The following is a 25,998-nucleotide window of genomic DNA, read 5'->3' as shown; positions in this document are numbered from 1 at the left end:
TATGGTTTGGATATGAGATATTACCACCCCCAAACAAATTGCTGTGTTAATGCAGGAATATTCAGAGGCTAAATGATTGGATTGTGAGAGCTTTAACCTCATCAGTACATCCTAGTTTGAATGGTCTGACTGGGTGGTAATTGTAGGTAGCTGGGGTGTGGCTGGAGGAGGTGGCCACTGGGTCCCTATAGCACTTTCTCTTCTCTCTCTGCTTCCTGGCTGCCATGAATAGACAGCTTCCCTTCTCTATGCCTTTCTACCATGATGTTCTGCCTCATCTTGGGCTCAAAGCAATGTTGTTAACCCACCATGTACAGAATATCTGAAACTGTGAGCCAAATTAAACTTTTCTTCCTCTAAGTTGTCCTTGTTGGTATTTTGGTCACAGTGGTGAAAAGTTGACTAACAGAATGTATCATGAGGTACAGAGGAATAACAAATAATTCTGAGGGTGAGGCACAGGAAATGGCTTCATGAAGAAAATTAAAAAAGAGCAGAGGCAGAATTTTGACAAGTAAAAAGTGGGGAGACCCTTGCTGGGCACAGCAACATGGATCATGTATGTTCTCTGCCAAGGCAGATCTTGTACTTACTGACCTGGAGGCTCGGAATACCTGCTGGTGGGGCACGTTGCAAGTCAGCACAGCCCAGCTCCTCAGATACATGAGCCCAATGAGCTTGAGAACATTGAATGCTGGGAGACATGGGGAGAAGAAGGCTCCCATCCTAGAACCATGAAGAAAGTCAGTTTGTGTACCTTCTTTTCCAGTGCATCTTACAGGTCTGTGGTCTGGAAGCCCCAGAGAGTAAAGTGGTTCAGAGACTTTGGGGTTTACACCCTATGCTTAAAGGACTGGGGAAGACCTCTGAAGGTCTGAGAACCCAACCTCCACATTCTAGAGGAAAGATAAGTCCCTGCAGATGGTTGGTGATCCTATTTTTGATATATCCTTTTGCACCACAATTTGTGTCTGAACACTGGCACGGCCCTCCTGGGACAGGAAATGCTGGATACTTATACCTTGGGGTAATTTCAGATTTTGCCTGTCTACAGTGAAGATGATGTTAATGAACTACTGAGTTTCAATTTTAATCATATAGGTTGAGTGCCAACTTTTGAAGAACATCCTGACACATTTTAGTACATCTACTCTTTTGTAATTACAAAAGGAAGGGTAAATATGCAAAGCAATTTTACTAGTAGGAAAATAAGTATAGGTAAAAGGGTATGTTTAATAAGTAAAAGACTTAAATGTTTGATTTCTTGTGGCAGGCAGAAATGTCATTGTGTCTGACGTTAGGAAAGATACGTGGCTTCCTTGTGCCTCAGTCTCATCTTTAACAGGCAGACAATGATGGCCCATTAAATCATAGGGTTACAATAAAAATTAAATCATTTACTTTAAAAAATGCCCGATATCTAGCAATACTGAGTACATGTCACATGTACTGTATTTGTGAAGATATTTTTCAAAATACAATGGACTATAAGAACACACCATTTGACTGTAGGAATATTACCTATGGCTCTCAATTCCCCAGACATTTTAGTATTTTAGCGAATGATTTTGAAGCAATATTGTGTTTTCTGAATGTGTAAAAAAATCCAAGGTTCTTTTTCTTCATTTGCATGTGAACAAATAGCACTCTTTGTGGTCCAATAGGTAAAAGCAGGATGTGGGATAATTTACAGGGCTCTTCCTGCACCCCAACACACATTCTTGTGCATTGGATGACCCCTGTGGGTTGACAGTGTCTGTAAGAGCAGGGCTGCCTTGCCTTGGAGGTGCTTGGGTGAACAGACTTCCAACCTTCATCTTCTGCCTCCCCTGTGAGGTGGGTCTGTTAGTCTGTGGTTTGGCCCTGCTCCTGTCAAAGTGAAAACCAGGAGCAGAAGGGAAGCTGAGGGTAGGACTGACCCCAGGTTTTCCAGCTGTGAGCACCAGCACTGTTGAAGCCCTGGCTGGGCAGAAGCAGCCCCTTCCCCTGGCCTCCCCCAGTTCTGCTCAGCAACTTATTCTATTGATTCCTACGCAAATTTTGTTGTTGTTGTAATCAATAGCAGTTAGAATCAGACTATTCCCTTCATCATTGCTTACCACAAAATCCTTATAAAACCATTAATGAAATTATTACATGTGTGGAATATTTCCCTTGTAAGACCCTATCACTGATTTTTTTCTGGTAATGACCTATCCAAATGAATCAAAATCTTAGTCCAGATGGCAGATGAGCGAAGACAAGAAGCTTTAATACCTACCAAATCATTCCTTGATTGTAGACTAAGTGTAGCACATTCTCAGCTATTTTGAATTCCCCATATTCAGGCTAGAAGAGAAAAAGAATTTCCATGTTAAAAATAAAAGTTGGATGCCAGAGATGGTGGTGCACACCTGTAATCCCAGAAACTTGGGAGGCTGAGGCAAGAGGATCACAGGTTTAAGGCCAACCTCAGCAACTTAGTGAGGCCCTAAGCAACTTAGTGTGACCCTGTCTCAAAATAATAAACAAACAAACAAACAAATAAATAAAGGGTTGGAGATGTGACTCAGTGGTTAAGCGCTTCTGGGTTCAATCCCTAATAATAATAATAATAAAGGAACATTGCAAAGTCCTTTTTATAATCCAGTTCTTTGCTCTGACAGACACTAGAGAGTCTTGCCTGTGTGGTCACTCAGCAAATGGGAAATTTAAGATGCAGGGTGAAACTCAGACCTCTCCCATCTTCCATCGTGTATTTTCCCTGATATGTCCTTTCAGCCATGCCTGGCTATTTATCATGTCCCTGGCATTAGGAAAAGATGCATTTAGCCATAGAAACTTCCCCAAGGACACAGCATTTTACTTACAAACTTGCTTTCCAGGTCCCAACACCAGTAATCACTTAAGTAGCGAACAAAAAGTCCTCGGAAGAAGTCTATGAGCAGGATGCTTGCCACTGTAAAGAGCATATCAATGATGGACAGCTTCAGCATCTCCTGCAAAATGGGGTAGGAGAGAGTCTCAATTGCCACCATGTCCCCCACCCCCAAAGCCCTCTCTTCCTCCACAATGTTCTCTGACCTGGAGCAGCCAGTGAGCCCTCCAGGGGCACCTTCATTTTTGCATCTCTATTGGGTGCAGCCGGTAGAGGGGATGACTTATGGCACATAATAGATGCTTAATAAATATTGGTTAATTTGAATTTGGATTCTGACATATACAGCCAGAGCTACAGAAAACTAGGAAAGAATCTGAGTTCTATGGTTCTGAGTCACAGGAAACTCATTTCCATGGGATAATAATGGAGTATTGAGACACTCTGCACAAGGTTAAATATCAAAGATGAAAGGCAAAATGGTTGAGGACACAGATTTGGGAGCAGATGTCTGGGTTCAAGTCTTTATCCTGCTGTTTACTGGGTCCTTGGGCCTCATCTGTGCCTATAAAGGGTGATACAGTAAAACTCTCATAATGACATTGCCCAGAACATAGTTACTACTGCACAAATCTGTGCACTAATTATAATTATTAATGCTTAGACCTGGAAAAGCAAAAATCTCACTGAATTTTACTTTCCTTTTCTGGAAAATACTTGCAATAATGCCTCCAAGAGTTGCAAGATTGGAGGCAAAATGACTTTGTAAGGGACAAAGGGAAGCACCTGGCCAACATATGTTTCCCAGCACTGGCCTTGCAGGCTCAGAGTGTGGAGTGTAGTCTTGTTGGCCTTGGTGAGTGGCATGGTGTAAGTTGGAATACTGGTATCTTCCAAGACCCATGTGCTGTTTGTTCTGAACCCCATTCCAGACCAAGGTGTGGACCATTTCCCTTCTTCAGGGGCTGCCTTGGTGGCGAAGAAGGAATCTATCCAATGACTTTTGTTATTTTTGGTGTTAATTTCCTGTGGAGAGAAAGGGAGGAAAGGGAAAAAAGAAAAAAAGACTGAGCACCTGTTTATAAATAAGAATCCATAATGGACATCACACCAAAGTTATCATTGGATTACCTGGGAATAATTACATTCTCTCTTCTTCTCATCCCACTTAAATAGAGTTGGCCCCAATCGTGGGACACAGAGATGTAATGGATAGTGCTTGTTGGTCCCTGGTGTCTTGCCTGCTCCATAACACATGGTATCTCTTCTTCAGGTAAAAATTATCACCCCAGGTTTATGACTAGAAGGTAATTTCTCAAGCTCACATTGCAAGTAGCAGGTAAGGACCTAGGTCTATGTAACCTCAAAACCCTGATGTGGAAAAAATGACACTCTGTGGTCTCTTCTGCCTACAAGCTTTGAGATCTGATGCTAGTATGATGTGTTGTGGACAAACAACCCTCAGAAAGCTCTTCCTCCTCCCTGGCATCTCCTCCCCCCACCACTCAGGGGTTCCTCAGTCCTTAGGTTGGAAAGGGAAAGTTAACCCCCTGGGCTAGGCTGGTGAGTCTCACTGAGAACTGTTTGCCATGAGATGATTATTCTCTGCAAATTGTCAGAATGAGCCTCTTGGCCTGCTGTTCTTTCTGGGATCATTTGTAATAGCTGTGAACAGCTTCTCCTGATTAGATTCAAGGATATAGGGCACAAAGAGATATGGAATCAAAAGCTGCAATCACTGTTCCTCACTAGCCATGAATCCCAGCCTCAGTTTCTTTATTTGGGAAATGGGAATAATTTTTCTATCCTCATCTTGAGAAGACCACAGCTGAGTTGAGTTTGGATATGATATATGAAATGCAAGTATAAGCAGTGATGCTGACAATTATGATAATGACCCAGGTGTAGGGAGATGAGGTGGAGTGGGGAGGGTGATGATGGAGCAGGTGTTTATCCCCATCTGGGCACTCACCTCAATGCTCATGCTGTTTACTTTGTCCAGGAGGGCAATGATCAAACTGTAGAGATTTCCCAAATACAGCACAAGGACCCTGAAAGCAACAAACAAGTCCATGGGTAGACCTATCCAATAGTTCTAGACTACTGGGGATATTCTAAGACAATGGCTGTCATGCTTCTATCTTTTAAATCACCTTGAGGTTATTCAAATACAGAATTCCAGAATCTACCCTGCTTCAGTAGCTCTGTGTGGGGTCTCCATGTCTTACATTTACTCTTTCCAGATGATTTCCACTGTAGCCCATCCTTGGATCAGCATTTTAGGAACACTAGTGTAGTGGGAGTGTGTATTTAGGAAGTGGGGTACTAAAGGGTAGTATAAAATACATGTCTCTGTGCCATGTTTTCTGGTTTATAAAGGTTCTTCCCACGTACTATCTCATATGATCTTCATACAGCTCTATGAAGTTCACAGCCAGATGAACTCACTTAAGACACAAGTCAACTAAAACATGGAGGGGCTGAGTAACTATTCAGTCTGATCAGGTTAGGAAAGAATCAGATGCAATCTCTGAATCTCTGTGCTCCCCTTAGAAACACAGATGGGCTTCAGATACAGCTGTACCATGTGGACCACTGGAAGTGACTGGAATCTTCCAGCAACAGTCTCCATCAGCCAAGGACCAAAGACTTGATGTCAGTTTGTTCAGAGTTGAAAAGTTGGGGAAGCCTATCATGGAATAGCCCAGGATGCAGCTTTGATTTCTTATGGGAAATCTGTATGGAGAAATGAGATGGGGGGTTTCTTAGCACATGGAGAATCATGAAATCAATGTCAGTTACTGGGAAAACAGCTTTATCTTGAGAAAACAGAAACCAGGACCAAATTGAACCCTAAGTCGACCATCCCCACAGACTTTCTTTACCTCCTCAAGGTAGAGGTGACCACCCATGTGCGGGCAGAGGCATCACAAGGGGAAAACCATGTAATATCCAAGGCTTTCTCTCTGAATTGTGAAGGGACTTCTTTTGGTACAGTGCCAGGATCTTTTTAATTCAGCACTTATATTTCCTCATGCAGGAAATAGACCGTCAGAGTATATACAGTAAGAGTTGTCTGAAGGAAGTGTGGAATGAATCCCACCTCCTCAGTCTTGGCATCCCATGGCTCTGGTTTTCACTATGCCATGGGTGAAAGGTAACATGGTCTGCTGGTGAGTTAATGGAACTAAAATAATATGTCTTGCTGTTATTATCAAAATTAGCCCTGATTTGTCTGGGGCAAGTCTTTCAATGTCTCTGTTTCTCTGGTTTTGAACATGAATAACGAGGCCAATCTGTATAATAGGATTGCTGTTAGACCAAATGCAATAATGGAATTGATTCTCCCCAATGCCTGCTAGTGAGGAAGGAGCTGAGGAACACACTTCTCTTGTTCAGGTCTAAGAGGTGCTGAATGGAGCAGAAAGAACCAGGTTAGGAGCCAGGGAACTAAAAGCCTCATTCTCCAGCAGAGCTACCCTGAGAGGTGAGGCTCAGGCAAGCCCTTTGTTCTTTCTAGTCAGTTTTTGTTTGTTTGTTTGTTCTTCACCTTTAAAATGACAGTTGTATTTCATGGGGTCAGCAAGTGATGGTCTTCAAATCAGACCTTACCCTTCCCTATTTTTGTGAAAAGTGCTGGAACACAGCTTCACCCTTTCATTTGCATATCGTTTCTGTGGCCACTTTCTTGCTACAACCTTAGAGTTTAGCGTTGTGACAGAGATATCTAAACTCTAAAATATTTACTATAGCATCCTTTCCAGGTGTTTGCCAACTCCTGAATGGGAGCAAATCTTTCCAAAGTGGTTTGTGAAAATTAGTTGTGGAGAATGTTATTAGGTGTTACAGGAGAAAACTGGGTGAAACTGGTAGGGGTGCAGGTGGGAGCAAGAAAGCAGGGCTCTGACTGCCTCCCTCACCATGTTCATCTTTCCTCACCTGCCCATACGGGCTTAATTTATGAATGAGGAGACCATGCTCCAGGGAACAGAAGTAGATTTTTTTAAGGAAGACAATGGTGAAGTCATGCTAGAAATGAACCCGTTTGTTCTGACTCCCAAGGGGGATGTCCAAGGATGCTCCCTTGGATACACCAGCTGCCACCTGTTCTTATGGCCATGGATTATCCTGGCACAGCCCCAGAATCTTCTAGGCAAATCCAGAAGAATCTCTTTGAGTCTGTGCTTTTGGGAAATTATTAGCAAAGCTCAAATCTTCCTTTTACGCCTGGAAAAACAACCTGGGTCTCTTCTGCCACTCATAGTCAGACTCTGGGGGCAGTTCAACAATGAGGAAAACCAGACACACATCCCATCATCCTGCTCCTCTTTCTTCTCAGCTTATTCTGCCTGTTTCTCCCTCTCCTCATTCCTCTTTCTTCCCCTCTCCTTGTTCTCCTTTTCCTCTGCTCTCTTTTCTTCATTACATTTTAATCTGTTCCTTCTGTCCTTGTCATCCTGGTTCTCCTTCCTGTCCCTCCTCTTCCCCTGTGTCTTCACTTTTCTCTCCTATTGTACCCTGTTAAAGTTCTGGGCTAAGATGGGGAAAATAAGCAAGCTCTGGCTCACAAGGGACTCACGTTCCCATTGCAGTGGCCAGGTGGGTCAGCCACAATGTGGCACAGCCTGCCAGGGCTGCCATACCTTGCCAACTGGAAGCGCAGCGTGGTCCGCGGGTGGTACATTTCCAAGGCAGCAATGAGGTCAAAGACAGATGGTGCCAACATGGTGACCAGAGAGACCACCACACTCACCTGCCAAGAGAGCATGTGTGAGACCCTGAATTCCCAGGGTCCCCCAACCTACCTCACTTACCTCCATTTGGTCTCTTAATCTAATATTTGGAACGTGGGTATCCTCAGGGTCATGCAGTTCCTTATCTCTCCAAATCTCTGCTAATTATCTTTTTTGAAAGACCCCTGTTATTTTATCATGGAGCATTCCTTTAGTATTTTAGTATTTAGGAGCATTCCTTTAGTATTCTGAGGACACTCCTATGGGTCATTGAGGATTCACTAGCATTTCTACCACATTTTTCAATTACCATCTCATCTCATTTATACTTACTTCCCCGACCTGGGATGGAAGATGGAAATAACTGTGATTATTACGAATAGAAAAAGGAAGGCGGAGAGGTAATTTAATATTCTTCCTGTTCATAGAAGATTAATTACCCAGAGAATTATGCCTGGCTCTTGTTTCTCTGTACTTATAGCAAAAGAAAGAGGCATTTTAGCTGGTGTACAAGAGTTTGAGCTAAAATAAAACATAATTTCTGAATATATCTTAAAAAATATATCCATTTATCTGTAAAAAATACACACATTTACATAACCTACTTATTGATATAAAGTAGAAAGAGGTACCTAGTGTAGTCCTAGATTTTGATATATTATTGTACATATATAGATATATGTGGGGTAAACTGATGATCATCTTACTGCTTACACACTTTGCTTTTTAAATGGTGATAATTTTTTTTCCATAGAAGTGGTCTGAAAAGTTTCTTTTAATTTTTTTTTTTTTTTGCTGTGGTATTTCTGCCTTTCAAATCTTTACAAGTAAAGTGAGTCAACGTTTTAGAACAATAGTCTCATAACCAACCAATATTAAGAATTGTAAAATTGTCCATAACCTTCTATTTGGTAATTTTCCTTTTATGGCAATATTTAAAACAGCGGGGGGGGGGGAACTGTTCAATATACAAGCCATTTATGTGGAGCTGGTTCTAGGAGTGTTGTTTGTAATTAAGAAATATAGAAACTACCTAAGTATTCAACAGCATGCATCAGGCCAATTTTGACATATACACTAGAGTACAAGGCAAGCCTGCAGGTGGTGCAACCTCTGAAGCTCAGATGTGAAAGAACAGAAGTGAGAAGAGCAGCTGGGCATGGGTGCAGTAATACAAGCCTTTAATCCCAGTGGTTCTGGAGCCTAAAGCAGGAGCAAGTTCAAAGCCAGCTTCAGTAACTTAGTAAGGCCCTAGGCAACTTAGCAAGACCCTGTCTCAAAATAAAAAATAAAAAGGGCTGAGGATGTGACTCAGTGATTAAGTGCCAGTGGGTTCAATTCCCAGTGTGTATGTATATGTGTATGTGTATGTATGTATGCATAAACCTATAGATTTAAAGGTAAAGATTTGAGCAAACACTTGAAGGTTCTTTTGAATCAAAATCTTCCCCTATGGAGACCAATAAAATTATTTATTCAAGGCTTGATGTTGCCACTCAATGGCTCAAAGCCCTTGAGGTCCATGCTTTAGAACAAGACTGGAATTATTCCCTAGAGGTAGTTCTACATAATCCACTAATGAAGCAGAAGAGCAGCTACTTTGAAGACAGAATGCAGGTAACTAACAGGCCCTGAGTACCTCATTCTTTTCCCAAAGGGTCAGTTCTTTCTTCGACTGCTCCAGCTTCTGGGACCGGTCCACCACAAAGTAGATGAGATAAATGCTCCCAGCCAGTGAGAGAAGAACCAGGATGTTTGCAATGATCCTCAGGCAGATGGTCACTGCCCTGTGGGGAGAGGCAGGCACCATGACCATCAGACCACCATGATGCACTGACCAGAAACACATTCCCTGCTGAGAGGGTCCTCTGCCTTAAGGAACTATCACTTCCCCTCACCTCAAATGCCTCATTTTCTGTGAGATCAACAATGAGTTATAAATTTAACCTGCCAGAATTTTGGGGCTTAAAACACATGAACAAATAACTCTAGTTTTAGAATCTGAATATTTGGCTTTCAAAACAATCTCTGCTACTTAAACTTGGAGCCCTGTGGTTTGCACATTCATATTTTAGAAATTGAAATAAATGTGTTATGCAGAGGAAGGGAGAGATGATTTCTGTCACTCCATATGACAAATCTGACATTGCACCACATACCTTCCTGGGGCCTTATGAGCTGTCTTTCTCTTCTGTAATGTAAGCTCCCAGACTTTTTAGTGTTTTTGTTCCTATATCCTCAGCTCTTAGAATAAACCTAAGCACATCTAAGCACACGATAAATATTTGATAGATGAGTGAGAAAATAAAGAAGCAACTAAATGACTCTGAGATGCGACATGGGACTCATCTCTCTCCTCGTTAGCTCTCACTGTCACAAGTGTGGGAGATTTCAGAATCAACAGTGATTCTGGAATTTAGTATAACTGATACCCATCTACTTTTTGTCACAATGGGGGACAACTGACTTATTGGCTCTGGTTGGCCTATTTTTAAGGTAATCTGTCAACTTTGGGACCAATTCCAACCTGGTTCCCCCAGAACCCCAGGCAGAGGCCTGTTTGTACATAGTTAATTTGGGAGGGGACACCAGAAAGTGGGACAAAAAAGCTATTAACACAAGCATGTGTGGTAGAGTTGGCCAGTTGGAGGCAATTGCAGGACCTCCTTAGGGACCACAGAATGCCTCCCAAACAGTCCACCCAGAGGGAAAGAGAGAAGCATTTATCCCATTCCTTATGGTCAGCACTGCTTCCAGCCTATGGCTGTATGAGTGTTGACTGGGACCTTGTGGGTACTCCTCAGAGGACCTCAGGGCAGCAAGCAATAGGCAGAAGCAAGGGGAACATGCGTATGGCCAGCAGCATCCTGTAAAGCTCTACCTGGGGATAGAGACAGGAGAAAGAGATGTGGTCAAGAGGAATTGAAGGTATACAAAAGAAGGGCATCATCCCCTCTGTGAAGTTGCACCAGCTGGGGACCTTGGACAGGTCAAGACACCCTCTTCTATAGGTGTCCTGGCCCTTCATCAGCAGAGTGAAGGAACTCATTACCAAATTGCAGTGATAAATGTCACCTTTCCAGGTAAAACATAAAAACATGGCATGCTATGATATTATTACCAACTCTGGTGGCAGAGGAGTGAGATCAAAAAATCACAGAGCACTGGAGACAGAAATCCCTGAGAGAGTTGGGTCCACGGAGGCAATCCCAGTGCTTCTTTATTCCCTCCAGTCTCTAGAGCACACCTCATCACTTCTAGGGTCATGCTGCCCATGTGGTGAAATGTGGCCCTGGGGCCGGTCCTGCAATTGATTTTCCCTTCCAGTACCTGGTGACCCTTTCAGGGACTACACTAGAAAATGCATGTGGGGCAGAGGGAAGTAGCCAATTAAATGTTAGTTTTCCCTTTTCTCTACCCTCTTCTTCTGGGTCCTGTTACAGCATGCTGCATATCCCAGAATGTCTACCATTTTTTTGTAGAAGAGAGATGAGAAAAGTTTCTCCTTAGTTCCTTTGCTTGTTTTAATAATGACTTCAGTGATCTGGAATGAACTTAAGATAACTACAATTTTCAAATTTGAGGAACCCTTTAAATCATGTTGTGAGATCTGCTAAAGATATATATTCAGTGCTCTATTCTCAGGGATTCTAATCTGGTAAACTGGGGATTGGGCCACAGGAGTCTTCATTTCCAGTGACTGCAGGTGATTCTGATGTGGGTGGGAGCTCTCCAGCTTCTGAAAAGCATTATTAGAGTCCCATCCTTCCATTTCTCAGGAGAGAAGCTGCAGGCCAGGAAAGTTCAGGGAGTGAATGTCAAGAGCAGGGCCAGAATCCATGTCCTCAGACCACCTACACATAGCCTTTCCCAATACCACCCCTTGCTTCCTGCCATTATCCCTGTGGCTGGTGTGTTTCTTTGGTTCTCCACAAATTAATTATGAGGACTAACCAATCAGTAAGGATACCAGATGAATGCATACGTCAATCTCAGTGCAGACAGAGCCACTGCCCCTTTGCCCCTTCCTGGGAACACCCTTGTCTTGCATCAGTTCTCTGGTTATGGTGTTGTTCCCTCGCCAACACACTTCTCAAGTCCTCATGAAGAACCTCACATAGAAGAAACCATCTTGAAGGCCTTGTGAACACAAAGGATGCTGTTTGCATCTTGTGAACTTCAGAGATTTGTTTCTAAATAAAATTAGTCCTAACAGTTTTTGTAGATTTGTTTCATTCAGCAAACTGGAAGTTGGCATTAAATATAAGAGTTTTATTATCTAAGTAAAAAGGTAGGATGCTGGTTAACTTCAGATCTCTCACTCTGTCACAGGCTCTGAGGGAAGAGGAAGCACTCTTAAATACTGCTATAGGAAAGTATGAGGTTTCCATAGACCACAGTACTAGGGGAACGGAGATCACAAAGAAAGAAGACCTATTTGACTTGTGAAAATAAAATATAGATAATCTAGTAAATTTCTGTACTAAGTTGAAACAAAATGCATCACTGACTCTTAGCACAGGACATATTAATACCTACAGATTTTTGCTTTTCTTCTTTTCCTGTTCTTCCAGGATAGCCTCCTTTAAGGAAGAATACATATAGCATTAGGAGCTTAGCATTATTGTTAACTATTAATCATTAAAAAACATTCAGTGTTTTAAATCATATGTTTAATACTTTCTTTTGTAAGATTCTATTGATATCAGTGAATTAGATATAAATTGTTTAATAATCAATTGAAGGGAAATTGGAAATTGGGAAGAAAGGTTAGAGACAGGAAGATTGTGATAGTCTGAATTACCAAGATACATTTTTCTCAAAATAGGGTGCCATTGAGTTGTTGCAGTGGTTCAAATGGCCCAGGTTTTTGACTGCTTTTGATCTCCTTTTCTAAGTTAAAAATAAATGCTTATATCCCTAACATCTACATATTGTTTCATTTACAGGTTATATTATGGATCATGGTAATAATCCATTATGTGAATTATGAAAAATACACCAACTGAAATTTTTAAAGGATGAAATATAAACAAACAAACAAATGAATAAATAAATAAATGTTTTAGCCAGAGGCAGTGGCTCGCACTCCTGTAATCCCAGTGCCTGAGGATTGCAAATTTGCGGCCATGGCACGACTCTCCAGCAGGGGGCGCGCTCTGTGAGTCCGGACAATGCGCTAGCTGCAGGGCAGCCTGGACAGGTTTTCACTCACCCTGATGCTGTTCACGACTGCCGCGGTTTTGCTCTCCGCAGCCTCTGGGTTTCCGATGAGGTAATCCCAGGCGCAGAACACACGCCAGCAGAAGGTGTAGTTTTCATTGGAAGCACTAGCAAGGCTTGTGCGGGAGTTTTTGGCCATCCTGCAAAAGAGGAATCAGAACGGGTACTTGGGGACAGCTTCAGGACTATGATCTTCCTCTCTGGGCTGTTACTACTTACTGACTTGGAGTTTTATGTGAATTAGAAAAGCTGCCTCATCTGGGTTGAGGTAGCTCCTTAGGCAAAGAGCCTGGTGGACTTCCTGCCCTCAGCTAACCTTTTTGAATACTCTGAAAAGTGCATTGACACATTAGTGTGTGAGTCCATTTTGACAAGGAGTCCCACCACTGCGGTGGCCCAAGCACCTCTGTTTGCACTTTGGTAACTTACTACAGGTTGGAAGCACAAATTAGAAAGAAATGCACGTGAGACAAGATGGTGGGGACCAAGTTCTTCTCTAGGCTCAGAAACTGTTAGTCTTTGTTCCTTTTTTAAAATATTTTTAGTTGTAGATGGATACAATACCTTTATTTTTATTTATTTTGTATGTGGTGCTGAGGATAGAACCCAGTGCCTCACACATGCTAGGCAAGCCCTCTACCACAGAGCCACAACCCCAGTATCTCTCCCTTTTATTTTAAATGTTTTTACTCTAATGTCTTAATTTAATTTAACATAATTTCTTAATAGGATATTAAGCTGTAAGGAAACCTGGCGATTTTTCAAGCCAAACTACCCATTTTACAGATGAAGTGCAGAGAGGGCAGAGAGGGAAACAAGTTGCTGTGGGGCTCCCAGTGGGAGTGGTGCAGGACTCCCAACCCCTGGCCAGTTCACTTTCTTTTGCTTTGTGCCTCCAATCAAGGATGAGCTTGAAGTTCCAACTCTGTCACATCATAGATAAACTGATCTGTAAGAATCTATAACCAGGTCACAGGCAAACATACAGCCAACAGAGCATGTTTTGCTTTCTGTAATCTCTGGTCACCTGGATCATATTATTCATCTCTATTAAGTCATCTACTTGTCTAAAATTGCATAAACTGGTAAGTCTGTATGATCCTTGTCTTTCCAGTCCCAACACAACACCTAGCTCGAAGCTGTAAGTGGGCAAAAAGTACTGGTTAAAATGAGCATACCTCCTTGGTCTTGGTCTCCTTCTCTGTAAAAATAGGTACATTTATGCCCTAACTTAGCAGGGCTATTGACAAGATTAAATAGGATCACACATATCATAATTCCTCACGTAAATCTTGGGGAAATGAGCAGTCATACTTTTTTAAAAGAATGATGAAGCTGTAAGCAAACACTGCCATCCCCACCAGGAAGTACGCCAAGGGCAGCCGGTAGCCTGCTCTCCCGATCCTCCTCTCCCGGCCATAATAGCCATAGAAGAGAACTGAGTACTGGAGGTAGCCCTGCAAAGAAAATACTCTGTGTCATTTCTGATTCCCAGGTCTCAGAATAGTGCCTTACTCAAGGCAAGAGTGTGGCAAGCATCAACCTCACCCCCAGGGACCAGACGGTATCCAGGTCTTGGGCAGATGCAACATGCTCCCGGGGGATGCTCTTGCTGGCTGTGCTTCCAAAGGGCTGGCCTGCGATCAGCTGGTGAGAGAGGAAGAGATGTCATGTGGTCCTCTAGGTGAGTGGACCAGAGAAAAGGGTGGGGAATGGATTCCCATGAATCTGTAGAGGTGTCACATGTAAGAGCTCTTATGGGGCTGTTTTTTTTTTTGCTTTATTCACATGAATGGAAAGTTAATCATGGGTGATTAGTTTTTTCTTTGGCTGTTTTCTTTGTGCACCTGCTGGGTGCACTCTCTCTGGACTAGATATAGTATTTGTGGGTGGATCAGTGAGGTCCCTGGGATTTTGAGACTGCATGGGAAATGAATGGCCCCATTTACTTTAATAGGATGAAATTTAGTTGAATAATGTGTTTTATTTTAATAGGTTGGCAAACTGGCAGCCTGTCTCTTCTTTTGTGGAGCCTGAGAGCTAAAAATAGTTTTTGCATTTTTGAGTGGTTAGGGAAAAATCAGAAGAAAAATAATATCTTGGGATAAATTAAAATTATATAAAATTCAACTTTCAGTTGGCACAAATAAAGTTTTTATGGGATCACAGCCACATTAATTATTTTATGTGCTATCTATGGCTGCTTTTGCTCTCCTGGTAGATTTGAGAAGTTGTGACGGAGACTAAATGGCCAACAAGGCCTGAAATGCTTAACTGTATTGTCCTTTATAGAAAAGATTTGCCATACATGAATTATCCTTCCCACAACAGTAATAAGAGAGATCATTTTATACTATTGTAACATTCCCCTTTTAAACAATGGTACTGTTTTCTCTTCTGAAATAGTTCTTACCTCTGGGACGACAATAAAAGCACCTGTCATTATTGTGAGCACAATATTAATTCCAAACAACCATCTCAAGAATATGAAATAGGAGGCCACACCTGATCCAAAATGACCTAGAGAAAGGTAAGACAATATAGTCCTTTTATGCTCAATCCTCACGGTGCAAGAAATCTTCATAAAGCAACATTAACTTTTCCTGTTATCCTCAGGGTATAGAGTAAAAAAAAAAAAAAAAGCTATCCTTGCACATAAGAACATTCCTCCAAATGGTTACTTAGATGGGTCAAGATGAACATGAATAGTTTTATATTAAGAAAAAAAATCCTTAGTTTACCAAAAATAATAATTTCCCTAATGACATATTTATCTAAAATGCTCTATCAAATTTACAATAACAAATGTATGTTAAAAAGTGTGAGCATCTTTTGAGAATTTGATAAATTTGAGGTCCTTTGGAGAATTCCAAGTATTTTTCTGAGGGTCCTTTTGGCTAAATTTTAAAATAAAAACCAATTTGTTAGATGTTTACAATTGGGAAAACCAAGTGAAAGATTCATGGGAATTCTTTGAAAATTTCATTTTACAAATTTGTAAAAGTTCTTTGCAAATACATCTCACTTTAAATTTAAAAAGTAAGAAATTGCTTGATTCCATTTAAACATTAAAAATATTTTTCCACTTTTTTAAGCTAACTTTAGATTTATTTTTATTTATTTATTTTTTTTTTAATTTTTTTATTTTTTTTTATTTTTATTTTTTAAAAATATTTATTTCTTAGTTGTAGTTGAACACAATACCTTTATTTATTTATTTTTATGTGGTGCTGAGGATCAAACCCAGGCCTCACCCTTTCTAGGTGAGTACTCTACCGCTGAGCTAAAACCCCAGCCCTAGATTTATATATATACATATATGTGTGTGTGTGTGTATATATATATATAACATTTCTTTTTAAAAATATTTTTAATGCAATTTTAAAGTAAAGGAATTAAACTTACTGTTTAAAACAATTGAATCAATTATTCCAGCAATATTTATGTAGCAATTTAGACTATAATAATTATCATATGCTAAAGGTCTGTATTTCTGCTTCTGATTTTTTTTTTTCTTATTACTTTGATTTGTCATTAAATTTCTGCACTACGCTATACTGTTTGGATTGTTTAGCTTTCTAATGTATTTTTAAGATTTTGGTCACAAAACTTCATTTGTATTTTTCCTTCAAATTTTTGTTTAATTGATCTCTTCAATGTTTTTCTTCCTTAAAAGTTTTGTGATTATTTTGTCAAATACGTAAAGCAATACATTGAGACTTTTACTAGAATTGCATTAAACTTGTAAATTAATGTTAGAACTCATAATCTCCCAAATATTAAATCTTCTCATATCTCCTTATAGAACTTTTATATTTTATAGTCCAATATTACAGTTTCCTTTATTTCAGAATTATTACCAACTTTATTGATAGAAGTCTATGTGTGTTATGTTATTATGTGTGTGTGTTTAAATGTGATTTTATTTACTTTTTTAGCATATTTTCTAAACACAACTATTTCTATGAAAATGTGATTTTGTGTGTGTGTGTGTGTGTGTGTGTGTGTGTGTGTTTTGCAATTCCTTACATTACCATCTTATTTATCCTCAGAGTTTTTCACTTCATCTTTGGGGGTTTGATGTGTCTGATTCAATGAACTGGGAGAGAACAAACAGAGCTATCTTGGAATGTAGCAAAGAAGCATGGGGATTATTCCTGTCTTGCTGGGGACAGACCAGGTCTTCTTGCTTTGCCCTGATATGCAAGTCTCCCCAGCTACACACTGTGGGGACTGGCACACACCAGACTATTCCCAGGCTGTGGATTGATGACTGATCCTGCATCCCTGAACCCTTTTCCAGGTGTGATTACTTACTTTCAATTTTCTTTATCCTCATTTCCCAGGGAATGAAGATGACCACAAAGTTACAGGCAAGACGAGCAAATTTCCTCCAGAGCTAAAAAGGAGACGTCAGGATTAGAGAACTTCCTGTAGCACTAGGGTCCTAGCTAGAGGAGGGACTCCCAGACATACCCTTTGGTACATTTAATGATGGCTTCATAGGCCATTAAGCAGCTCTAGGACCAAAGTAGCACTCTTGTCTTTCTCTGTGCTTCTGACCAAATGAGTGGACAACTGCTCTGGGCTCTAAGCTGTGGTGTCTGGGTTGAGATGCATACTCTTTAAGGATGTAGCTCCTCTTGTTTATAGCATTCCTGATGCAGGGATGAAGGTCAGACTTCCAATGATGTCTAAAGGCACCACTTGAACCTGCCATGGACCTAAGGTAGCTCTGGGAGTGGGGACCAGAAATCCATACAGCTAACACAATCACCAAGTGACCACACCTGTATTCTGTTTAAGGCCCAAGAATTTAGAGCCTACTGTGAAAATGAGCCACACCCAATATGTGTTTTGTATCTTGAGCAGGGTTAGTTTCCCAGGTTGAAGTTGTCAGGAATAAGGTCTAGAAATTTATCTTGTGGATTTAAGATGCAATTGTTAAAAGTTTGAAAAAAAATTTTTTTTTCAAAGAAGAATGAAGCAAAATGTGTCCTGACACTGGCTGTGCTCTTGGACAAAGTTGGCAGGTTGTGCATTTTAACACACAAACAATCTGGGTTTGTGTTGGAAGCAAATGATATCATTGCACAAAGAAGGGTTACAAATGTGATTACCACATTCTGAACTGTAAGACAGCACACGGTCCTGATACAGACATGTATGATAATGTCATTCTGGATGTGTCTGCTAAGGCCAGACAGCTGCTTGGAAATGAAAATCTGAATTTTATCAGAAGCTGGAATTGTTCATCTTCTGCTCATGATTCCAGAGCCAACTCAAATAGGGCCACTCCCATGAAGCTGTCACACAGATTTTTCTGTAGCCAAAAATAAATTTGTCCTGTCTATAAACTCCCTAGTCTGTCTTATAACATTCATCATGCCCTACCTTGCATTACCTGTATTTGGTTCGTATGGTTTATCTCCTCAAGCACAAAGAACAAAATCAGAAAACAAAAGGTTTTCTGATCTCTGTCCCCAATAGTGTTCAGAGTCAGGGGCTCTCAGACATCTTTTAGCAAGAAGTTTGGGGTTAGAAAGTGTTTGGATCTGTGTCCTGCTTTAAAATATAAAGTCTAGCCAGGTGCATGCCTGTAATCTTAGTGGTTCATGAGGCTGAGGCAGGAGGACTTCAGTTTTGAAGCCAGCCTAAACAAAAACGAGATGCTAAGCAACTGAGTCCCTGTCTTTAAATAAAATACAAAATAAGGCTAGGGACATGGCTCAGTGGTAGAGTGCTCCGAGTTCAATCCCTGGTACCCCCACCCCAACATATGGTCTAGGAAACAGGCGTGGCAAGCCAGAGACCTGAGTTCTAGCTCCACTTCCTCATCTCTCTTACTCTGTGCTGCTGGGGAAGTCATTCTCTTTCTTTGGAATGCTGCTGGCTCATTTGTATAAGGAGCAGTAGAAATCAATCAGTGGCTTTGCTTATGATATTGCTTGTGAATTTCAGTACATGAAACCTGCAAAAGCAGGGCAGATTTAAATGTAAATTTATGATCATCTTTAATTTAAATTTTATTAAGAATATGTTGTTTCAGAGAATTTAGTGAGAGTATATTTATCAAATTTTCTGTTAAAATAAACTTTTTAAAAATGTGATACTCAACATTGATGCATATGAGACCAATAAATTATTGCATTGTGTGAGACAATGTTTATGAAAAAGACTTTTGGAAAATAATTTTTTAATATTTACCAAGAGCCACAAAAAGGGATTATAGTCTTTTCTACAGGGATCCCTTAAGAAAAAAAATTTAAAAAGAGGAAAAACTATATGCAAAGATGGTCTTTGCAGAGTTATTAATAATAATGAAAAGTAGAACCAATTTAAATATCTACTAGCAGGCAAATGATTAATTAAACTAATATACACTTATCTGATAGAATATTAAACAGTCATTAAAAACGGTTAAGTCTAACAAGGACCATAAGCAATATAGGTAAACTTTAAAGTATTAAGTGGAAAAAGTAGCAAAACAAAAATGTGTGTAAGTTACAATTATTCTTAGGTGAAAAGGACATATTTATGCAATGATTGACATGAGATTTTTAAAAATATACTATTTTAAGGGTGGGGGCCATGGAAGTGATTTTTTTTGTTTGTTTTCTAAAAAGATATATGAAATATCTTTATAAACATATTATTTTTAAGGTATACTAAAGTTTAGTTTAAATAATTGCTTGGGACTGCTTGGGGAAAATAACAATCAAAACCCTTCACACTATATTATAAAGTGAGAGCTGAAATATGTCTCTCTCATTGCGAGGGATTCAGTGATACAACTGTACACAGTGACACAGCAAACAATACCTACCTGTGTGGATGGGGTTAGGTCAGAATGGACACTAGATTATTCTCACAGGGAAGTCATCTTTTCCTGATGATCTTAGCTTATCGGGGTCACACAATTAGTAAGGGATGGCATCTGGGACTAAAATCGAATTTGGGGGAATTCAGATTTTCTGACTTATCATCCTGCCCTCCACAACCTATGTCCAATGGCAAGTGCAGCTTCCTAGCCCTGGAGACCCCAGGAAGGGATGGCTGTGCCCATGTGCCTGTGCTTTACCTCTGCACCTGCTGCTTGGTAGCCTCGGGTCCTGGTCAGCCTCCCTTCAAATTTTAGCACAATCTCCTTTGCTCGTCTGAGAAAAGGGAAATGAGAGTGAACACAATTTTATCACCTAGTTTTTGAAAAATATGTGAAGATGTAATAGAAATGGATACCAAACCTGCAGGGTAGGATGCTGTGGGAGGGTGGAGTTAAACTAATATTTCATTTCCTGACTTTTGTTAACCAGAACACTCCTTCCAATTGTTTTTCTTTAGCACTTAAATAGATGAATTAACCTAAAATGATGAATTCATGCCAAAATTAGTTAAATTGAATTTCTTAAAGTCCTTCTCTGACTCAGGAGTTTGGCTGGGAATCACAAGCTTTGGAAATCTGTAGCAGGGTGGAGTATCTTGGCTTCTTCAACCTATCAACCTTTCTCTTTCAGTCAAGTCTTTAGAAGTGATAATCAGACCTGGCTTCAGAGAATTGGCTTCAAGAAAAGGGTGGTGTTTGGTTAATGAGAGGAAAATGTTGTGTTTAGATAGCCAGGAGCAACCTGAATCATTCCAATCAAACTATTGACACATTATTGATCATTTTGTTGAGCTGGTGTGATTTCTCAATTTAAATGTTTGAGTCATAAAAACATAATGAATTCCTTGGAATAGCTGCTTAAGTTCACAATTAAATGAGCAAAAGGATTAGAAAAGAAATGTTAGTGCTGTAGGACAGACTGAATATTTCCCCTCAAAGCAACTTAGATAGATATATGTGACTCCAATGCAGAGATCCTCCTTATCTGGCTGTCAACTACCCTTTGCTTAATTGCACTCAGTGATAAAGAACTTAGTTCTTCAGAATCAGCCAATTTGCCAGTTTACTCATTGGGGTGTTCTTTTGTGTGTCTTCCAACAACCTCCCAGTAACACCCACCAGTTGTGAGTCCTCCCTTAGGAGACACATGTAACTAGACAGCTCCCTTTTCCATATCCAAGGTGACTCTCCAAAACATGACCTAATCTGTGTACTGGGTTTTGGCGTCTGCCTTCTCAATGCAATGTCCTCATTATCATAGCTGATCCAAGGGACTGGCTTCATTCTGGTCAAAATAAGAAGAGCAGATAAGGGTGAGGTTGATGTCCTACTCCACACCATGACCATATTGGGGGTCATCTTCAATACATGCTAAATACATCTAGAAGATGAGAACCCATTCAAGTTAAATAATAATTTATTTTGTGTATTTACTTATGATGTTTTTCCTGCAAACATTTTCTGTATACTTGTTTTGGATTAAGTGCAGTAGAATACATGTATAAAGCATAGTCAATGTCCTGGAAGAATGTGTCACTTAGAAAGGATGACAGATATAACTATACAAAGAGTGGAATAGCATGTGCTCTTTCGGGCGGGGGGGAGGGGGATGATAAGGTGCAGAGGTGGCAAAGAGGGGTGGATCTGACCTAGGCTGGGTCATAGAACTATGTTGATCCCAGCCATCTGACCACTCATTTCCCTTCAGGGGAAACAGGAGTGTGCCATGTTCTCTGAGACAGTGGCTTTTTATCTGTGTTAGATGATGCACCCTTAATTCTCACACAGTCAGGGATCAGTGCTTTCTGTAGCTTCCACTCAAGTGCCGGGATAAGCCTCAGCAGGTCCCATTAGTGAGGTGTTGCTCCAGTAGCTTCTTAAGGTGATGGAAAAGAGATGTGTGTGGCAGGGGATGAGAGATGGAAGTGCTCAGAGGGCAAGCTGCCTTACCTTTGGCTGATGCATGGCTGGCATTAGCCTGCTTGGAGCTCTTGCTGAGTCATGCAGCCAAGCATCATGGTGGAAGGCCTGGTTTTATCTTTTGTTTCTGAAGTGCCTTGACAATACAGCAATACTTTTCTCTGTTCTGGCCTTAAGGTTAAAAAAGCTTAGTTTCCTATTATATAGGTAACAATTAGTCATCATTTCTAAATGATTTTTTTTAAGTTTTAGTGAAACATATGCTCTTTTTATTTTTTAAATTAATTTCTCCAATGATCACTTTGATAAAATTCCTGTGTTTCAATACCATGGAACCCTGGACTTGATGTCAGAAGAAAATCTTGTTTAAAGCTTAATTCTTGCACTCAGAAGCCATGCATAGGTTAATTGGTCTTTTAACATCTCTGAGTGTCAATATTCTGAGCTGAAAAGTGAACATAGGGCTATCTTTACCTCCAAGAGTAGAAATGATGAGAGCTGATAAAGGAGAATTAATTGGAACCTTCTGAGGGTGAAAACTATGGATGACTAGTTAACTGTTGCAGCCACCTGAGGGGCAGGTTAGTCCAACTGGAAGAACAGTGCGTTGAATGGAATCCTAAGGAAAGAGTGATTTACTTGATGGGAAAGTGTAAGCTCTTTAGATGGTAGGTATGGAGAGAAAGGAATGTCTGGTTGGCATCTAGAAAATGGCATTAAAGAGCAAGGTGTGACAGTGGTTCTGTCCAAACAGTGGTTGCCTGATGGCCAGGGTGGTGACTGCTTTGCTACAAGGGTGCTCTGCTAGTTCACAGTAGCTCATTGGCATAGGTGATGGAGGCCATCCTACTAGTTCCCCTTGCTGGGATCCCTGGCATCAGCATAAGCAGTCATCAGTCACTCTTACTGCCTACCCAATACAGTGCAATTCCTTCAAGGGACTGCTGTCAGTGGTCTCAAACTTGAGTTTGTGCAAGAATCAACTTGAATGCATGTTTAAAATACCAGGGAAGGTAGAGGTGTAGCTCAGTTGAGCATTGACTATCCTGTGAGAAGCTCTAGTTCTGAGTGAAAGCTCTAGTTCTAGCAATGGAAGATGAAGGGAGAGAAGGAAGTGGAGAAGGAAAGGAGAAAGGAGAATAACAAGAGGAAGAGGAGTCAGAGGAGGTGGCTGCCAAAACGGAGGGCCTTCCCCCACAGTTTGGTTCAACAGGTCTGAGGGCAGCCAGGGTCTTTGAGTTTTAAATAGCACTCTGAGAACTTAGCAGTTGACATTTTTGGGATTATTTCTTCAGGCTATTCCTTGTTAACACTTCAACTTTACTGATGTTTGGAGAAACCAAGAAAAGTTTCCAATATCCAATGACTAGAGATTGACAGATAGTATTTGAATTCAGGAAATCTGTCTTTGAATCCTTAGCACTTAACTATTATACAGACACACTTTGTAAAACGACTCTTAAGTATAATAATATGGCTTCCCACGGAGATTATTCCCCCTCTAGGGGAAGTAATAGCAAAGAAACTAAAATGAACATCTCTTTTCATTCTGACTTGTACCTGTCTCTTATAAGTTTGGAGACAATATTAAAACCTACTGTTGGAGTAGAGGTAGAAGACCAAAAACTTTCCACCAACACAAACACAAATGACACATATATATACCCCATATAGACACCCTTCCCCCCAACACATACACTGGCTAAATGGACTAGGCAGACCCCTCAGACACCTCTGTGATTTCTCTGGGTCAGGTCAAGAGCCACCAGGGCACCTTTCTCATGTGGATCTGTCTCTTTGTTTCCATGGGCAGGGACTGGAGGCTTATTGGAAAGTATATTTACAGTAATTAGTAACTGCTGTTGAGGACCTTACCTCAGTGCTTTTAGCTTTTGTCCCATGGTCCAGGGCCTGCAGCGAATATTTGCCATGAGATCTTTCTGGAACTGTATATTCTGGAAGATTTGTTCCGGATCATTGCTGTCCCCTGTTTCATCAGCATTAAAGCTGTCATCCAAGTTACTGAATGGATCAGGGCATTAAGGAGGAAATCTGATTAGTAGAATTGCTTCCAGTGAAGATCATCTTTCCTGGGGAAAGTTCAGCATCTGACTGCCCCAGGGTTAACTGTATGAAGTGTGTGTGTAAGGATCCATGAAGGTGGAGAGAGAATTTGGCAGTGTTAGCAGCCCACTTAAACACATTTCTTAGATTCTATTACTTCTGAGGTCAGTGAAAGATAAAAATTTCTCAGGATGAAATATAATATTGGAAAAAATAGAAGGGAGACCAATGGAGGAGAGAAAGATAATAGGGTAGAGAAGAGGGGAGGGATAGAGGAGGTACTGGGGAATAAGCTTGATCAAATTATTTTATGTGCATGTAAAAATATGTCATAATAAATCTCACTATTATGTATAATTATAATGAGGATAAAAACCAACAGAAGACACAAAAGGAAGCAAGAGGAGACTTATTTATATGATGCAATTCCTGAATAGCAGCAATTTTGGTAGACAAAACATTTTTTTAATAGGATCATTGAAATAATTTTGGAGATTTCTCCTTAGCTCCCAATTCTGCAGATGAAATATATAAATGTCAAACTTCAGTCACCCAAAGACCCTTCTCTGCCCTTCCACTTTGATTCATTTTAAACCTGAGATAACAGAGGCAGCAGTTTCTATGAACAAGAAATTAGCTAAATGAGTGTATATGAGCAAAAAATGTCAGGGAAATGGTTATTCTCTAGAAGAACAATATTTGATGTGTAGTGAGGTTCATTTCCAGTAATAATTGATATGCTAATCCTAATGCAATCTTTTCAGGAGACGAAGATTCTTCCGTAGCTGTTAGAAAATGTTTTCTTTATTATTTTCATTCATATTGTTTCTGCTTACTCAAAAGAGAATTTCCTCCAATTTCTCTAAAGTAAGTGGAGGTCATAATACTTAACAAAATATTCATTATAAATATTTAACAAACTCAAATAGCGCTTCCAACCACTTCTAACTATTCAGAAGCCTTTTCCAAGAAACACCTTATTTGTTGAGACAGATGTATTATCTGCTTTCTCTCAACGTTGCTGATTGAGTAAACAGAGAACAAAGACAAAGCACATTTATGGAACTGGCAGCAATAAAGCCAGTCTGGGATACAGGTTTTGGGAGTCTGATCCCCTCATCGAGAACCAGCAGCTTAGAACCATCTCTCCCTGTTTCCTTGGCTCATGTTGCCATCTTAGTTGTATGAAACCTGTAGGAATAAGTTTCTGAGTTTGTTTTGAAGAACCAAACACAACCGAGAGAGATGTTGTCCCTGGCTTAGGTGACACAAACATGCATCCCTTTCTCACACACCTGCCTCTTCTGCCCAGGTGATGAAGGGGACCTACTCACCTGAGCAGCAGGGACTCCTGGTAGAGGTAGTGCTGGCTGGCATTTCTCCTGATGCTTCTGTAGCGCTGGGATGCCCTTGAGGCTTTCATGGGAACGGACCTGCTGCCTGTGATCCCTGATGTCAGCCAGGGAGCTAGGAAGCTGGCAGGCAAGGGTCTGTTGCAACTGGAGGTTTCTAAACAGGAACTGCAGAGTTGCTCTGTCCTCCCCTTCTCAGGAGCAGGATTGCCTGCCTGCAACTGGCGCTGGGAGCAGGGGAGAAGCCAGAGGCTGATCATGCATATATAATGTTAAGGTGGCCGGAGAAGCACTGATTGGCTGGAGTCTGGGCAGCCCAAGGTGGGAAGCTTGGCCAGGTGATCTAGGGATGACTTGCACTCCCCATGGAACCCAGCCATAGCCCCTTGTACTCAAGGTTTTATGGTCTGCAAAACACTCTACATCTATTACCTTGGCTGGCGTTCATTAAACACTTAAGGAATACGACAGACAGGGCTTAATTTCTCCATCTTTACCTCTCAAGAAAAAGGCTTAGAGACAGCAAGGATCATGCCAATGTTCACATAGTAGAGTCCAGGAGAGGTATCATCATGGCTTGGTTTTAATTTTTCCCTTTTGACTTTTTTCTTTTCTGTTTCTTTCTATACACTCTCCCCACCGCCACACTATTTGAAAGTACATTGCAGAAATAATGATATGGCCACTCCAAATACTTGAGCATGGTGTTAACAATAATCAAATTAATATTTCATCATGTTTTTATGTTTATCAGGTGCTTTTAGCTTTTGTCCCATGGTCTAGGGCCTGCAGTGAATATTTGCCATGAGATCTTTTTAGAACTGTATATTCTGGAGGATTTGTCCCAAATACTTGAGCATGGTGTTAAATATAACCAAATTAATATTTCATCGTGTTTTTATGTTTATCAAGTGGGGTCACATTCATGAGCATGATGACCCCTCTGAGACTGAGTCTAAGGGAAAT

General features: G+C 40.6%; 1 protein-coding gene across 1 annotated transcript in view; it reads right to left on the bottom strand.

The window, feature by feature from the left end:
• Positions 1–25,103, bottom strand: part of TMC3 (transmembrane channel like 3) — a gene marked incomplete at both ends in the record, with an annotated part of 34,697 nt that extends 9,594 nt beyond the window's left edge. The window contains 16 exons of the mRNA XM_081293286.1: positions 598–726; positions 2,261–2,328; positions 2,850–2,978; positions 3,644–3,883; positions 4,830–4,908; positions 7,501–7,610; positions 9,230–9,377; positions 12,130–12,173; positions 12,806–12,953; positions 14,128–14,270; positions 14,362–14,460; positions 15,227–15,333; positions 17,131–17,212; positions 19,895–19,970; positions 23,492–23,638; positions 25,015–25,103. Coding sequence (XP_081149412.1) covers positions 598–726; positions 2,261–2,328; positions 2,850–2,978; positions 3,644–3,883; positions 4,830–4,908; positions 7,501–7,610; positions 9,230–9,377; positions 12,130–12,173; positions 12,806–12,953; positions 14,128–14,270; positions 14,362–14,460; positions 15,227–15,333; positions 17,131–17,212; positions 19,895–19,970; positions 23,492–23,638; positions 25,015–25,103 — 1,838 coding nt within the window. The remainder of the gene's footprint in view (positions 1–597; positions 727–2,260; positions 2,329–2,849; positions 2,979–3,643; positions 3,884–4,829; positions 4,909–7,500; positions 7,611–9,229; positions 9,378–12,129; positions 12,174–12,805; positions 12,954–14,127; positions 14,271–14,361; positions 14,461–15,226; positions 15,334–17,130; positions 17,213–19,894; positions 19,971–23,491; positions 23,639–25,014) is intronic.
• Positions 25,104–25,998: the final 895 nt, after the last annotated feature.

Source organism: Spermophilus citellus, assembly GCF_964194105.1.
Source record: "Spermophilus citellus genome assembly, chromosome: 4".
NCBI lineage: Eukaryota > Metazoa > Chordata > Mammalia > Rodentia > Sciuridae > Spermophilus > Spermophilus citellus.
This window is presented reverse-complemented; position numbering and strand designations above follow the sequence as displayed.